Below are 14,638 nucleotides of genomic sequence, written 5' to 3' on the forward strand. Positions count from 1 at the left end.
GGATGTAATCCCAGCAGACTTCAGCAATCGGCGCTGCGCGGTGTCTGAAAAGCTCGGCTCTTTCGGCTGAGGCGGTTTCCCAGGAGGGAGAATGCGGACAACCGCCGGCTGTTAACGCGCAGACGTTTCGGGCGCGGTTCGCAGGCGGCACCAGGCAACGCGCAGCTTCCGGCGGCCTCGCCCCCTCCCTGCTCCTTCCGGGGCGCCGCCCCTCGCGGCCCTTCCGCTTCCGGGCCAGCGCCGGGCACCGCCTCCCCGCCGCTACTACGCGGCGCGCTCCCAAGATGGCGGCGGCCGGCGGCGGCAGCGGCGGCGGGGCGGCGGCGGCAGCGGCGGCGGCGCTGTGGAGCGAGGTGAACCGCTGCGGCCAGAACGGCGACTTCGCCCGCGCGCTCAAGTCCGTTAACAAGAGTGAGTCGGCGCGCGACACCCCCCTTCCCCCCCGGCTCCGCGGCGCATGGGCTCGTCCGACCCCCCCCCCCCCCCGTGGTCCGGTTCGGTCCGGTCCGGCCGGGGGCGGCGGTGACCAGTGCGCGGGGACGAGCCCTGGGGGATATATATATATAAAAAATATATAAATAAATATATATATATATATTTTTTTCCCCCCGGGTGGTGCCTTAGCCTGCATATGGCGTGAGTGACTTCTGGCTCGCCCGGGAGCAAGGGTTCGGGTTGACGTGTTGGCCGTCCGAAATGGTGCGGCTCCTTGTGAGCGGCTCGGTGTTTTGGCTTTGATGTTTGCTGGGAAGAGGGGCCGATCTCCTGTCCCGACGGATCGCAGAGCGGGAACCGCGTACAAAATCAGCTACCTGTTAAACCCACTTAGCTTTCCTGCTCCTTCCTCACTGGCTTCTGTTGGCAGCAAAGCATTAGCCTGTAAAACACATACCTGCCTAGATCCGTACTGTTCTACTGCATTGGGTGCAGTGGCCATCTTCTTCCAGAATACGCTTTGCATGGAGCCGAGGCAGGTTTGGCACCCTGTTTTCCGACTGGAAGTGAAATGCCAATGAAAGGTTTGGCCAGGTGTGCACAACTCTTCAGGTGTTTTAGCACAGTGGTCGCTTAGGGTAAGGTCACTGCTTACGCTGCGCTCTTTTATATTGGCGGGGTTCATTTCACATTCTGAACCGAAGCCAGCCACGCTAGGGCCCTTTTAAATTGATGCGACTGCTCTCTCTGGGGTTTTCCAATTTGAACAACGTATGGCTCTGCTAACAAGTTCGGGTGTCTGACGTTTAGTTAGCGTGTTGCGTTGAAACTGGTTTCCCCTCCAGTACTGCAGATCAGCAAAGACGATGTGACTGCGCTTCAGTGTAAAGTGGTGTGTCTTATCCAGAATGGGAGCTTCAAGGAAGCCCTCAGTGTAATCAACACCCACACCAAAGTGTTAACCAGGTGAGTCGTGTCATGCTGCACTCTGCAAAAAAATGGAACTGTGAGTCCCTGAGAAGCTGGAGGGGACTGGTGGCCAGCAGTATCAAGAGCAGGAGGTGCTCTGAGGCAGTGGAAGTGGGGTTTCCAGTGAGACACGGAGTGCCTTTAGAGATAATCTGGGTCAGTCTGAGCCTATCTAACAGCTTGCTGCTACTGTTGAAGGAAATGTCCCTAATCTAGTTTTCAGACACTTCCATGACCTGATTTTGCTTGTCAACCTGGGTGAACGCCAGGGCTGTTCCAAAGGAGAGGAGGGATCTCGTGGCAGGGTGAGGAGAGGAGGGAGAAGCCCTTGTCAGTGGTAGTGAACTCTTCGTTTTTGCTTGGCTGTTTCGTCTGACTGCTCCTGGGGTCCTTTCCTTGCCAGCCTGAAGGTATTACTTCAGCTTTTGGGATGGCGTAGTTCTGTGTGCATGTTTAGAAGATCAGGACCTTGGAGACCACTCAGGTTTGAGAGCAAATCGAGCTTCAGCCTTCCTGGTTGTGTCATTAAGCAGACTCTATAATTGTCTTCCTATCAGTGATCTTCTTTGTGCAAAGACTAGGATGAAAATTGCCACTCAGTAACTGCGTGGCAGCAAAATTTTTGCATTTCAGACGCTCAGGATTTGCATTCTAGTCGAGGAACAAAAACCGCAGAAAAGTGTGTTGTGGTATCAGAGTGAGGAAACACTTCCGTGCTTATATTCACACCTGGGGTTATAAATAAAAAAAAAAGTTAGTTTATTCAAAAATTTCTTCTTTCTGGGGAGGAAGGGGTTTGTTTCAAGTTTGTAGCTTGTTTTTTAATGTGTGTTGGGCAGGAGGAGTAATTTCTGTAGGTTCAACGGGCTTCAGAGTTCTCCCTATGATTCCTTTATCTTCTCTCTCTCTCTCTGTTCTGCAGAGCAGGAAGAGTTGTGGCTCTTGCAGTTTGCCCCGTCCTGCACTGAGGCCTGCCCCCTCCTTTGAATTCTTAATGCTATTCATTTATTGTCAGACCCCCCCCCCCCGACTTAGCTGTGCTGAGAACATTTTAAATAGACAGAGAAATGGCTGGTGACAAGCGGCTGTTGCTGCATTCCCAGCACCAGTGCTGAGCTAAGGGAATGGAGCGGTAACTCGGGGGATAGCTGGAACATAGTTTGCAGGACTCCGCTTGATTGATAGCACTTCTCTGCTGGTGTGAATTTGGCTTTGAAGCTGATTTCACGTTTATATCAGCGAATCCTTTTGTTTCAGTTCTACCACGCTGATATTTCAAAATAGGTTAATATTGCCATTGGCTTAATATCAGACTATCAGACTGTGTTTTATCCCATTTTCCTTCTCTCTCTGTGGGACATGGTTATGTGTATTTGAAAATTTGCAGTAACAACCTTTCCTTGTAGCAATATGCCTTCTCCTTAAGGAGTCACATAATGAAGTTTGCTATTATTTTACCTTTAAGCATTTGACTCACGTAATCAGTAGGAGGTCTGGGAAATTTCTGCCTGTGTAAAGAGCAGATTTGAAATGCCAGATGTCTGGAGAGACCAGAAAAAGGAACCTCCTCTTTAAGCTGGAGTTCTGATATTTCTTCCCTGTTGGATACAAGCCAAGTATAAGACACTTTCAGTGCTCAACAGATAAATAGTTCAGTGTTCTGGGATCAAGTGCTCGGCTCTGGTGTTTGGGCCCTCTGGGAATGTAGCAGTCTGTAACTAATTAGGACAGCTTAGGCAGGCACGTTCAGGTGGGTGAACGCTGCTTAACGAAGACTCCAGGTGCCTCTTTTCAGCCTTTGTGTTGTCCTCACAGTGACATTATTGCCTTTGAGAAGGCCTACTGCGAATACAGGTTGAATCGCATTGAAAACGCCCTCAAGACCATTCAGAGTGCCAGCCAGCAGACGGACAAACTGAAGGAACTTTACGGACAAGTGGTAATTACAAGCTCCTCTTCCCAGTGGCAGTTTCACATGCTGGATGTCCTGTCCATGCTCTGGTGTGGGGCAAGCAGGGGGGCAGGATTTCCTCCTCTGTCCGGAAGGTTAGGAGGTGTGCAGTCCCCACCTGCTCCAGCTTGGGTGAACCTCAGTTACCTGCTGCTGCAGGAAGAGGCCTTCCCTCATGGCCGCTAAACCAAGGCAGTGCATTCATGACTTCCTCTCCCCTCCCGGGTCTGGCCTGGTGTAGTTTTAGAAACCAAAGGGATGGGGGATGGAAGAGGGCTGATTGGATTTGTTTGTGGTTGAGCCCTCCGCTTGCATCAGATACCTGTCCGGGAAGGTCTGTGGGACTTGACATCTCAGGTTTTAGAGGTGAATCAGAAGAGAAACTGTTTTTCACCTATGGTTTCTCTCTGGTTGATCAAAACAGTTTCTTTGAAGAGTTGGCTGTCCTCTCAGTAGCACGGAGGACTGTTCATTTAACCTCAGAGTGAGATGGTCTAATCTGGAAAAAGCCTGGCTGAGAACAAAATTGCGTAAGGTGCTTCTTTTAAAAGAAGCTCTTTTAGGAGAAAAAAACTGTGCAGTCTGTGTCCGGGTATCTGCTGCCATTGCTTGAGTCCTGGCAAAAATCATCTACAGAGCTTGCCCTTAAGGCTGGATGCGAATATTAGTAATGCTGAGCCTAAAACATATAATACTCTGTTAGTGCCGGCCCATGGGGAGGAAGGAGGCTGTAGTTGCTGGCATACACAGGGCAATACTCTTCTGAAGACTGTTCCCTTTTTTCTCAGTTGTACAGGTTGGAGCGTTACGACGACTGTCTAGCCGCGTACCGGGATCTCATCCGTAACTCCCAGGATGAATATGAGGAAGAGAGAAAAACCAACCTTTCTGCTGTTGTGGCAGCACAGAGCACGTGGGAGAGAGTGGTGCCGGTAAGCGTGTGCTCGTATGTGTGTGAGAGCAAGAGCCAGGAGAACAAAGTGTCTGGAGTCCTAGCTCTTTAACAGGAGAGAAATGTTTTCCTGACTTTTAATGACCTCTGAATGTGCTGGAGATCACCTAGGGGTCTCCCCTATGTTGATGAATGAATGTGCTTGTTGGTCTGTGGGCTAGTGAACTACACTTGGTCACTGATTTCCAGGAGAGTCGTCTTAGCGGCTGTCTCAGCAAAGCATGAAGTACGTCTCTCTGAGGCTGGGTTAGGCAGAACACCTGGGGTGACGAGCGCTTTCCTCCTCCTCGCTGTGCTCTTGCTCTGGGTAAAACGAACTGCCCAGGTCACCCAACCAGGCTGAGGAACATTTTTGTTAAAGAGCAATGCAGATTTGAGTGTCAGAGACCTTTGTCCTCAGAGACGTGCGTGGCGTGCTCAGTTTTCCATTCAGTGCTCTGGATCCTCTTCCTAGTTCTCCAGAGCAGCAGTTCCTACCTGTCCTCTTCCAGCCTAGGCAATGCCCAAGTTCAGGCCGGAGTTCAGCTGCTGCCCTGCTGATTGCCCGGGGCTTTGCTGGGCGCTGTAACGGAATGTCCTTTACGCCGTGACTGACTTGGCAGATTCCTGCCCTTCTAAAATTGCTTCTAAGTGCAGCTTTCTGTAGCAAATCTGACTTTGCAAGGAATAGCTTGAGTATTTGTGAAGACTGTAGCTTGTATCTGCTGCCTGTCAAATCTGCATAGATCAGTTGGTATTTACGCTGTGTTGCATTTGTTTTCCACGCTAGGAAGATTTGGGCCTTCGAGAAGCTACCTACGAGCTGTGTTATAACACTGCATGTGCGTTGATCGGGCAAGGAAAATTGAATGAAGCGATGAAGAAACTCCAGAAAGCAGAAGGTAAAAATATGGTGAGGTTGGAAGGATTGGTATTGGTATTGTGCATTGGTAGTTTTGTTCTCTATACGCCCACTTCGAGAGAGAATGAAGTTTTGACTCTCAATTTAAAAACTGACCAAAAGCAGGATTTGCTGTAGATTTCCAGGTGGTTCCTGCCAGGATTGGTGTGTTTGTAGAAACATTTCTTTGCAAATCTTTTCTAGAGCCACACTGCATGTGGCATCTCCTGGCATTCTCCCGGCCTCCTGATTGGGATTGAATTCCTTTGAGCAGTTTTTTCAAAGTGGGAAGCAGATACGAATAATCTCTTCACATAAACCTAAAATGTTTAATCTAGTCCCAGTCCTAGTTTTGTTATTCAGTATATATAAAAAAATACTTTATTGTCTGAGTTATATATAAAATTAGTACAAGCAATAGATGAGCTTTTTTGTAACCTGGATTTTTTCCTGTAGGGCGGAAGGGGGATTTTGCATGTGTGTGGGGTTTTTTTTTTGTTTTTTTGTTTTTTAAGGGAGCAGGGGGGAGAGGATGAATTTCTTCATGATTTATTTACTTTTGCAGACGAATAGCTCGATTCTGTCCTGAATTTGGTGATAGCATAGCAGGTCTCCCATATGCCTAATTTCTTGAGCATGTGTACTTTCTGGGATTAATGAACCTGTGCGCTGTACTGGTAATCCTCTGGAGAATAAAACAAGTGATGTTCTGGTGAGGGCCATGAGGAAGTTAAGAAGTGAGTGGTATCTGTGCTGAAAACTAATGGAATTGCTGCCCCTAAAGGAAGGTGCAGTCTGAATATTCCAGGCTTGCAGCACTTCCTAACCATAGCGGTTAGTAGTCACAGCTGAGTGGTACCTGTGTAAAAGATGTGGAACTAGGTTTAACGGAAATTATTCAGGAGAGGAAACCAGTGCGCAGCTGTGCTCTCGGAAAGCAGCTCTGGGACAGACAGTATCTCCCGTGTGTTTGATGTTTCTCCTGCTTGCATCATTCTGGCTGGTAATCCAGCGTGCCCTGTAACGCTGCAGCAGTCTCAGGTGTAACATCTGCAAGGGACACGTGTGGTCAGTCTGTGCTCCCGTATGCTTCTAGACTGATTTTTCCCTAAAGCCTTCTAAATCAGGTTCTTCGTTTTTTTTCCTCTCCAGAGCTGTGCCGCCAGTCGCTCTCGGAAGACTCTGTAAGTTGCTGACGTTCCGAAAAGCGTTTGCTTTACACGGGGACAAACAAGCGTGCGGTCAGAACGCGTCAGACCGCAGGCAGGCAGCAGCCGGAGCTGCTGCGCGGCGCTGCCCCGCGATCGCGCTGCTGCTCGTGCCAGCTTGCGAGGCTGCGCCCCAGTCGTGGCTGTTGCGGGAGCGTAGCGCTGCCGGCTGGTCGCTGCCGCGCTCCTTGCGCCGTTGCCCGCGCTGGTGTGGGCAGCCTCGGGGCAGGGTTGTCTGAGGCCTCCCTGTGACCCATCCACGCTGTGGGTGAACCTGCTGGGTACGTGGCGGGAGACTTGGGGGATTCGTACCCCCTGCCGCTGGTGTGCTTCGAGCAGAGGAAAACATAGAGCACAAGTTGAGGGCATCTGCACGCTCTCACAACAGCGGGTGAGGAGTTTTCCTCTGTCCTGGTTCAAGCCGGATAAGTGTGTATTTGTGCTGTGGCTGCAAGGTTCCCCTGTAGTGGCTGGTGTTCTTTGCTGCTAGTACTATGCAAGAGAGTTCATAACATTTGGAAGCAAAATGCTGAAGTCAGGGGAAAAGAGGTGAGATTGCCCCCCCCCCCCTTTTTTTTTTCTGCCTTAATTTTCCTTCAGGATGTGACTGAGGAAGACATCGAGGCTGAACTGGCCATTATTCATGGACAGATGGCTTATATCATGCAACTGCAGGGTCGTACGGAGGATGCTCTACAGCTCTACAATCAAATAATCAAGTTAAAGTAGGGGCTTTTCTAAAACAAGTGCTCATTCTTCCAGCTGTAAAGAGACCTCTGTTTTATAGCAATGTGCTTTCTTTTTTTAATCCGCAGGCCAACAGACGTAGGACTGCTTGCTGTCATTGCAAATAATATCATCACAATTAACAAGGTACGGAATTACCTGGCCGCTTTCAGCGTGGGTCTTCCTGGGCGTTTCTCAGCCTGTTTCTGTGGTTCTGCGAGGGGAGGGGGGATGACTGGGAAAGACTTTTTCCTAAAGCAGAAGTTAAACCACAGGCCCCGAGACCTTTTCTTGTTCAAGCAACATCGTGAAACTGATGATGTGCAATTTCCGCAGGACCAAAATGTCTTTGACTCAAAGAAAAAGGTGAAGCTGACCAATGCAGAAGGTGTTGAGCATAAACTCTCCAAGAAGCAGCTCCAGGCGATTGAATTCAACAAAGCTCTGCTGGCTATGTACACTAACCAGGTAGGGGAAACTGATCTGCAGGAGCTGGCTACAAATTTAGCACCTTCCACAAGAACTTGGCTAGGCGGAAGAGGAGTGTGGGGTTCTTAGACGCAGCTGAACTGCCACCAAGAAGTCTTGTTCTTAGCCCTGCGTGCCCCTTTCAGGCAAGCGTCGCTAGCGGCTCTTCTTGGGCGTAGCTGGTACATCAGCCCCGTTCCTGCTCTCCTTGGGAAGGTCGCTGCGTCAGGCGCTTGCAGAGGTTGAGCGAAGCGTGTTCTCTCTTCCTCCCCCTCAGGCGGATCAGTGCCGCAAGCTGTCAGCAAGCCTGCAGTCGCAGAGCCCGGAGCATCTGCTCCCTGTGCTGATCCAGGCAGCCCAGCTGTGTCGTGAGAAGCAGCATGCAAAGGCTATCGGGCTTCTGCAGGTAGGTGAGGGAAAGCGCTCTTCTGGCCCGTCTCCCTTTAAACTGGTGCTGTCTGCTCTCTTGCCTGCTGTTTCACTTGGTTGGGTTTCAGTTTCTGGGGTTACCTGACCATGCTTGTTTTGCTTTAGTTTAATGCTGCTAGAAAGCGCTTACACCCAACTGAACTATACTGCTTTTGAAGGGAAATAGTTCCCTTGCACCGTTGGTTTTTATACTTAGGAAGCTGTAGCAAGCTTCTTCCAGGACAAGCAGTCCACTGTGCTGCTCCGCTTCCAAGCAGTTTGCAACAGCTTCATTTTGGAGGGAGTGGGTGGCCTGGTACTGAAATCTGAGAGCACAGTGGGCCGCTGCTGTTTTTCGGGGCCCTCTTCTGCTCCTTGCCGAAGCCTGCTTGTGCTGGAAAGCTTCCCTTGGCTCTTGCCAGCTTCGGTGATACGGCTCACCGGAGCAGCTGCCTGGTGCCCGCGCGTGTTGAATGGTTCTTCCCTCTGCCTCGCAGGACTTTGCGGACCAGCACCCTGCCAGCGCGGCCGAGATCAAGCTGACGATGGCCCAGCTAAAAATTGCTCAAGGTATCCAGTGTCCTCTGCGTTGGGAAGTGTCTGCACACGATCATGATGCAAGAGGGAAGAAAACCCAGGCTGTCACTGTTGTGCCAGGGGTGCAGAGCAGAGATACTTGCAGTCGGGCATTCTGTACAGGAGGCTGTGGCTGGATAGAGCTCATGTCTTAGTGCCTGGATGTCTGCTCTCCACAGATCCCCGGAAGAGCTGACCACACTCTTTGTGAACGATCGGGCTGAGTCTGTCTTGGGCCAGGGGATGTCTTGGGAGCAGTGTGGGGCTCCCTGATAGTACCATTCCTGCATACAGTCAGGCAGCACAGCGTTGTTCCCAAAAGAGAAGAAACTGCTTGTAAAAGGTTGCTCCTGAACCCTTGTGGGAGGTGGCAGAGGCAGGGAGGAGGTCTGTTGACTGGAAATCGAGGTGTGGAGGTCTGTCCCTTGTTCCTGGAAATGAGAGACATATTTTGAAAAAAAGGGGATCGTTTTGTCCCTGATGTTTTCCTGTGGCTGCAATTAGCAGAAATTCACAGGCTAGTGTCTTGCCCTGCCCGTCAGACAGGGTGAAGTGTTGTCATGCCGCTCAGAGCACGCTCTTCCCCCTTTTTCTCTCCTAGGCAGTGTCACCAAAGCCTGCATCATTCTGAGGAGCATAGAAGAACTGCAGCACAAGCCTGGTATGGTAAGCAAAACTCAGTCTGAACCGCATGAGGCTTTCCCTTGTAGAACAGCTTTGTATCGGTTGCTCCGTGCTGCTCCTTTCCTGTGGTTTTCCCTTGAACTGAATGTCTGCAGGGAATTTGAGCCCATCTTCCTTGTCTTGGGCAAAGCTGGGGATATAATTTGCATCAGGTGGCCTGACTTGGCTGTAAAAGTACTTTGTCTGTCAGCACAGATGCTCTTGACCTGCTTTCCCACCTTCTCACCATCCCCCAGACTTGCATGTTGCCTGGATTTACTCGTGTAACATCACTGAAGCAGCTGCTTACGTTGTACGAGCAGTTGGGAAGTTTTTGAAGCTGCTTTAGGACAACAGGCATTAGGGAGAAGATCCCGCGTGTCCCATCCCCACCGCATGACCCCTATCTGTACCCATCTGGCATTCAGAAAAGCCTGAGGGCCTTGAAAATGCTCGCGTGTACAGCCTAAGCCTCTTGAGCGGGAGCTGACAGTTGTAGGTCTGTTGCACTTGCACGTGCGCATGGTCAGAGTAATTTATGGAGGCGGTCAGCGATACCAGTTCCTTGCCCTGGATCATCTCCAGCTGTGACTTGGGTATAGAGCAGACAAGTGGTGTCTGCACCTCATCTCTTTAGCACTGGTTTCTTTTTTTCCAGGTTCTTGGGGGAGGAAACGGGAGAGGAAATGCTTGTCACTTGACAAGACTTGACTATAGAGAAGGTGCCAGGCAAGGAGGCCCTTTCTGTGAATGCTGCCTTAAGGTTGTACTGCAGGAGGAAGATTGGCAGGGACATTTCTGTGGGAGGGACCTGGTTAGGAAGGTCTTGCCTGGCTATCCCGTCTGTCACCACAGCTGTTTTTTAGGGACACTGAGCAGGAAGCTTGCACTGGCTCCATTTTTAGGAAATTCCTTAAATTACTGCTGACTCCCTGGCTACAGACAACTTGCTTGAGGGTCTGCTAAAAGCTGCTCTTGCATATTTGCAGGTATCTGCATTGGTGACAATGTACAGTCATGAAGAAGACATTGACAGTGCCATCGAGGTCTTCACGCAGGCTATCCAGTGGTATCAGCAGTTCCAGGCAAGTCGAGTCAGAGGATGCAGTGCGCAAGGCACTAAGTGCCTCAGTCTTTTCTAGCTTGTCCAAACTCAGCTTCTCCTGCTAATGCGTAGTCCCAGCAGCTCATCCAGTTGGGATTTTGGAGACCTGCGAGCTCCTGGTTGTTGTTTCTCTCGTTCTGTGGCAGGCTGCCGGTGCTTGTTTTGTTATTGTTATTTTGTTATTTTCGATGTGTTGCAAGGAGGGAGCAGCAGCTCCTGCTGTTTCTGTCGGATCAGGGGAGTGGGGATAACGGGTGCTCAAAGGCAGCGCTCGGAGCCTTCTGCCTGCTCGCGGAGCTCTGCAGAGCAGCAAGCAGTCGTGTGTCCCAGGCAGTCCTGCCTCACGTCCTTGAGCGCAGAGACGGCCCTGCTTTCTGCCCGACAGGGTGCTGGGCTCCGTTCTTCTGGGTCAGGTCTCCGGGACTTGGGGTATTGGAGCCAGCTAGAGCTGGGCTCCATGCTGCGAAAGTGAAGAGCTAATCACGGCTGCTGTGTCTTTCAGCCAGAGTCTCCCGTGCATTTGTCGCTGATAAGGGAAGCTGCCAACTTCAAACTGAAGCACGGCAGGAAGAAGGAAGCAATCAGTGACTTGGAGGAGCTCTGGAAGTGAGTCGGGGAGTTGCTGAGAAGAGCCTCGAGACCTCTGTGCAGGCTGTCGGGTGCCAGGTGGTGTCTCACGCAGCTGGGTGACTGGCAGCCCTCCGTTAGAGCTGCTTTTGCCCAGGGGCTCCGATGCAAAGCCCCATTCAAGAAGGGTGGGGGCTCATTCGTTTGATCTGTAGCTGATGTTCACTTGAGAACCTGGTTGGCTGGTCTCAGGGGCCTCTGTGTACAGCAAAGGTTGCTTTGGCTGCTGAGCTCTGTTGTTTTTTGCAGTGCTGCATAAACTGTGGATGTCCAGTTTTTCATTTTATTATCTGCTTGACGGGATTTTTGAGGGGGGACTGTTAATTCCCTTCTGCTAGCGGGACCTGAGAGGTTTTCCTCCTTGACTGCCTGCTTCATGATACTTTGGAGACCTCTCCATCCCCCTCCTCGTCCATGTCAGTGACGTGTGGCGATGTGCTCTGGAGGAGACCGCAGACTGGCATGTCTGTCCCTGGACATAGCAGCTGCGCTGAGGCAGCCAGTACTGCATACTGATACCAGTATCTTGGGGTGAGTATGTGCCTTGGTGACCTGATCTTTCTTTTCTTACTCCAAAGGCAAAACCCGAAAGATGTGCATACTCTGGCACAGCTCATCTCTGCATACTCCCTCGTGGACCCTGAGAAAGCTAAAGTGTATCCTTTTGATGGTCGTGTCTGGGGAAAGAAAGAGGTGTTTTGGCTCCCTGGACTTCAGCCATGTGGCGGATTTGGGCCTACTCTCATCTGAAGAAAAGTGAGGAAGGTGTCTAGAACGGCTGTGTGTCCAGGCCGAGTCTTCTGGAGCTGCTTTGTTTACTAACTGTGGTTTGATTCCTGTGGGATCCCAGGACTATTTTGTTCTTGGACACCTCCTCTTTGAGGAGTGGTATCTTAAGACTAGGAGAAACCAAAACTGGAGGTCTTCTGTCTTTTCTGTTGGAAACTTAGACCTGTGGTAGTAATGCAGGACTGTGCCCAACCAAACATGGCTAAGCTCTTGCTGACCCAAAATACCAGGTTCCCATACAGCTTTTTCCCTCCTCAGCAGCTTTCAGAGGAAGTTGCTGCTTCTGTCCCCATCTCAAAAGAAGGGAAAAATGAGGCAGTGGGAAATTAAGCAGCTGATCCCAGCATGTGCAGTGAGCTGGTGAGAGCTGGGAGTAGCTCCCTAGGTCTGTCTGGTTCTGTGCCACCAACAGGCGGAGTTTGTTCAAGCTGGAGTTGCCCGTCTGCATCTGTTCACGCAAAGCTGATCGTTGCCCTTCTGTGCTTGCCCCTTGCTGCTGGCTTGTCCGCTCTCCCGGTTTGCATCCCTGAACTCCCCCTTTGCAGTCTTAGCAAACACTTGCCTTCCTCGGACACCATGTCACTGAAAGTAGATGTGGATGCGCTGGAGAACTCCCATGGAGCAACTTATGTTCGGAAGAAAGCTGGGAAGCTCGCTGGAGACAGCCAGCAGAAGGAGCAAGGGTAAAGGGCGCTGCTTTGGTCATTCTTTCGGGTGGCAGAAGAACCTCGCCTGGCATGGTGGGGGTATCGCTGTAGAAAGGAGGCTGGTGGAATGGGAGCCTCGTAAGCACCTGCGGGAATTTAGGCAGCAGCAAACTTAAGTTCTGAGAGAGATGAGAACGGTTCAGCTTCTTTCAGAGGTGGTTTCTGGTTGGCTTGTTCACTGTGTCTGTGCTGTGTCACAGCTGCTGTTTCCCCTCTTCTTCCCTTTTAGGCAAGGGGATGTGAAGAAGAAAAAGAAGAAAAAGAAGGGTGAGTTGTGTTTCCTAGCCATTGGCAAGGCACAGCTCCAGAGAGCTGACCGGACTGTTTCATCCGGTAGCCAGCCCTGAGCACCCTGGCACTCTTCCCGGGAGCTGGAGCTCTTTGCTTGGGCTGGGTGCCTGTGAACCCAGTTGTTCATGATAACTTCTTCTGAACGGGGCTTTTCTCCACAGAAGTGAGAGCAGCACCCAGATGGGGGTGAGGGAACATGTTGTGGTTTGCTGGGCTCTGCACATCTGGCTACCGATATCCCATGTGTATCCCTTGTTGATGCCTCTCTAGTGTGTTGACCCCAGTCTCGTTTCCTTGCACTGGCTGTTCTGCAGGAAAGCTGCCCAAAAACTATGACCCTAAGGTAACCCCCGACCCCGAGCGGTGGCTCCCGATGCGAGAGCGTTCATACTACCGTGGGCGGAAGAAGGGCAAGAAGAAGGACCAGGTTGGCAAGGGGACGCAGGGCTCGACGACAGCTGGCTCCTCTGAACTGTGAGTACCCTTTGCAGGGCTCAGTGCGGGCCGTCGGCCTTGGGCAGCCGGGAGGGCTGGGTTTGCGCTGCTTTCCTCTGGTTCTGTTGCCTTACCAGTCCTGAGTAGCACAGGTGAAGCTGTGTGTTGTCGTTTGCACCTTTTACCAGCCGCTCTTCCAGAATATCCCCAAGAGGTCACTGAAAATCAAAATAATCTGATAAGCATGCTTGAAGCCAGACCTAAGGTGCAAATAAAATTCCCATAGTCTTTTAATTGCTTTTCTTAGCTTTGAAGATGAGATGAAGTACACATGTCCGCTCTCAAACTGTGTGCTCTTAAGTCTTTTGGCTGTTGGAGAGCTGCTAGCCATGATTTGGGGAAATAGTTATGCTTCCTTGTAACGTGACACTGATTTGAGCTGGAATCAAGGTTTGCTGCTGTGTATGAGGCCTGACAGCAAGATGGTGACTTGCTGGGTCTGGGAGAAGGATGCGCTTTTTAGAATAACACAGGGAATTGCCAGTGCTGGCTGATGCAGTTCCCCTTTATACAGCTCTCTTCCAAAATGGGAGCCTTTTGTGGGACTGTTGGCTTGAGCAATGCTTGTAAGGAAAGGTGGCGCAAAGATGCCCTTGTTGTTAAGGAGCAAGGAAGGATATTGGAGTCACCCTGCCTAACGGGGGGCCTGAACTGGTTCTCTTGCATTGCATGAGCTGTCGCCCATCTATTCAAAAGTGAGTCTTGCTTTTTTTGTTGGGGACGTCTAATATTTAGTGAACATCAGAGTTAGAAGGTAATTGCCTGCCCTTTGAGACGTATTTCCATCATCTGTCAGCCCTTCTATATACCTTGGAGCTCATCTAAGGTGAACAAGGTTTCTTGCCTGAATGCCCTCGCGTCCATGATGCTCTCTAGATCTCATGGGGCAGCTGCTGTTTTTAGCTGTCAGCTTCCTGCCCAGCTGTCGCTGAAGTTGTCCGTCTTGCAGGTGGTTGTGAGCCTCTGTGGCATCTTTTTCTCTGCTCTTTCCTGCAGGGATGCCAGCAGGACTGCCAGCAGCCCACCTACCTCCCCTCGGCCTGGCAGCGCTGCAGCTGTATCAGCCACAAGTAACGTCATCCCTCCCAGGCACCAAAAGCCAGCTGGGGCCCCAGCCACCAAGAAGAAACAGCAGCAGAAGAAGAAGAAAGGGGGCAAAGGAGGGTGGTAAAAAGCGGGGAGCCTTGCCTCCCTCCCTCGGTCGAAGATGCTGGTTGCAGAATAAAGGTCAAAAGCAAGTGGTGGCCAAAGGCTCCTGGCATCCAAAGCTCTGTCCTGTCTATCGGCAGTCTGGGGGGAGATGGGCTGGTATAGGCACCATGATTTGTTGCCTTCCTCACGCTTGCCCCCGCTGCGGCTTGTCTTGCTCCAGCTCTGCCTGTGCAGGG

At 51.1% G+C, this 14,638-nt stretch overlaps 1 protein-coding gene across 1 annotated transcript; it reads left to right on the forward strand.

Moving 5' to 3' along the window:
* The first annotated feature begins 268 nt into the window (after positions 1 to 268).
* On the forward strand, positions 269 to 14,517 carry SRP72 (signal recognition particle 72). Its single transcript, XM_067297279.1, has 19 exons — positions 269 to 411; positions 1,281 to 1,401; positions 3,220 to 3,343; positions 4,144 to 4,287; positions 5,077 to 5,188; positions 6,340 to 6,371; positions 6,996 to 7,120; positions 7,211 to 7,268; positions 7,458 to 7,589; positions 7,867 to 7,995; positions 8,495 to 8,567; positions 9,175 to 9,239; positions 10,226 to 10,325; positions 10,848 to 10,947; positions 11,547 to 11,624; positions 12,303 to 12,440; positions 12,694 to 12,731; positions 13,070 to 13,229; positions 14,247 to 14,517. The coding sequence occupies exons 1-19, from the start codon at positions 285 to 287 to the stop codon at positions 14,419 to 14,421; spliced, it is 2,031 nt and encodes a 676-aa protein (XP_067153380.1). The 5' UTR covers positions 269 to 284; the 3' UTR covers positions 14,422 to 14,517.
* Positions 14,518 to 14,638: the final 121 nt, after the last annotated feature.

Source organism: Apteryx mantelli, chromosome 5 (genome assembly GCF_036417845.1).
Source record: "Apteryx mantelli isolate bAptMan1 chromosome 5, bAptMan1.hap1, whole genome shotgun sequence".
Lineage (NCBI taxonomy): Eukaryota > Metazoa > Chordata > Aves > Apterygiformes > Apterygidae > Apteryx > Apteryx mantelli.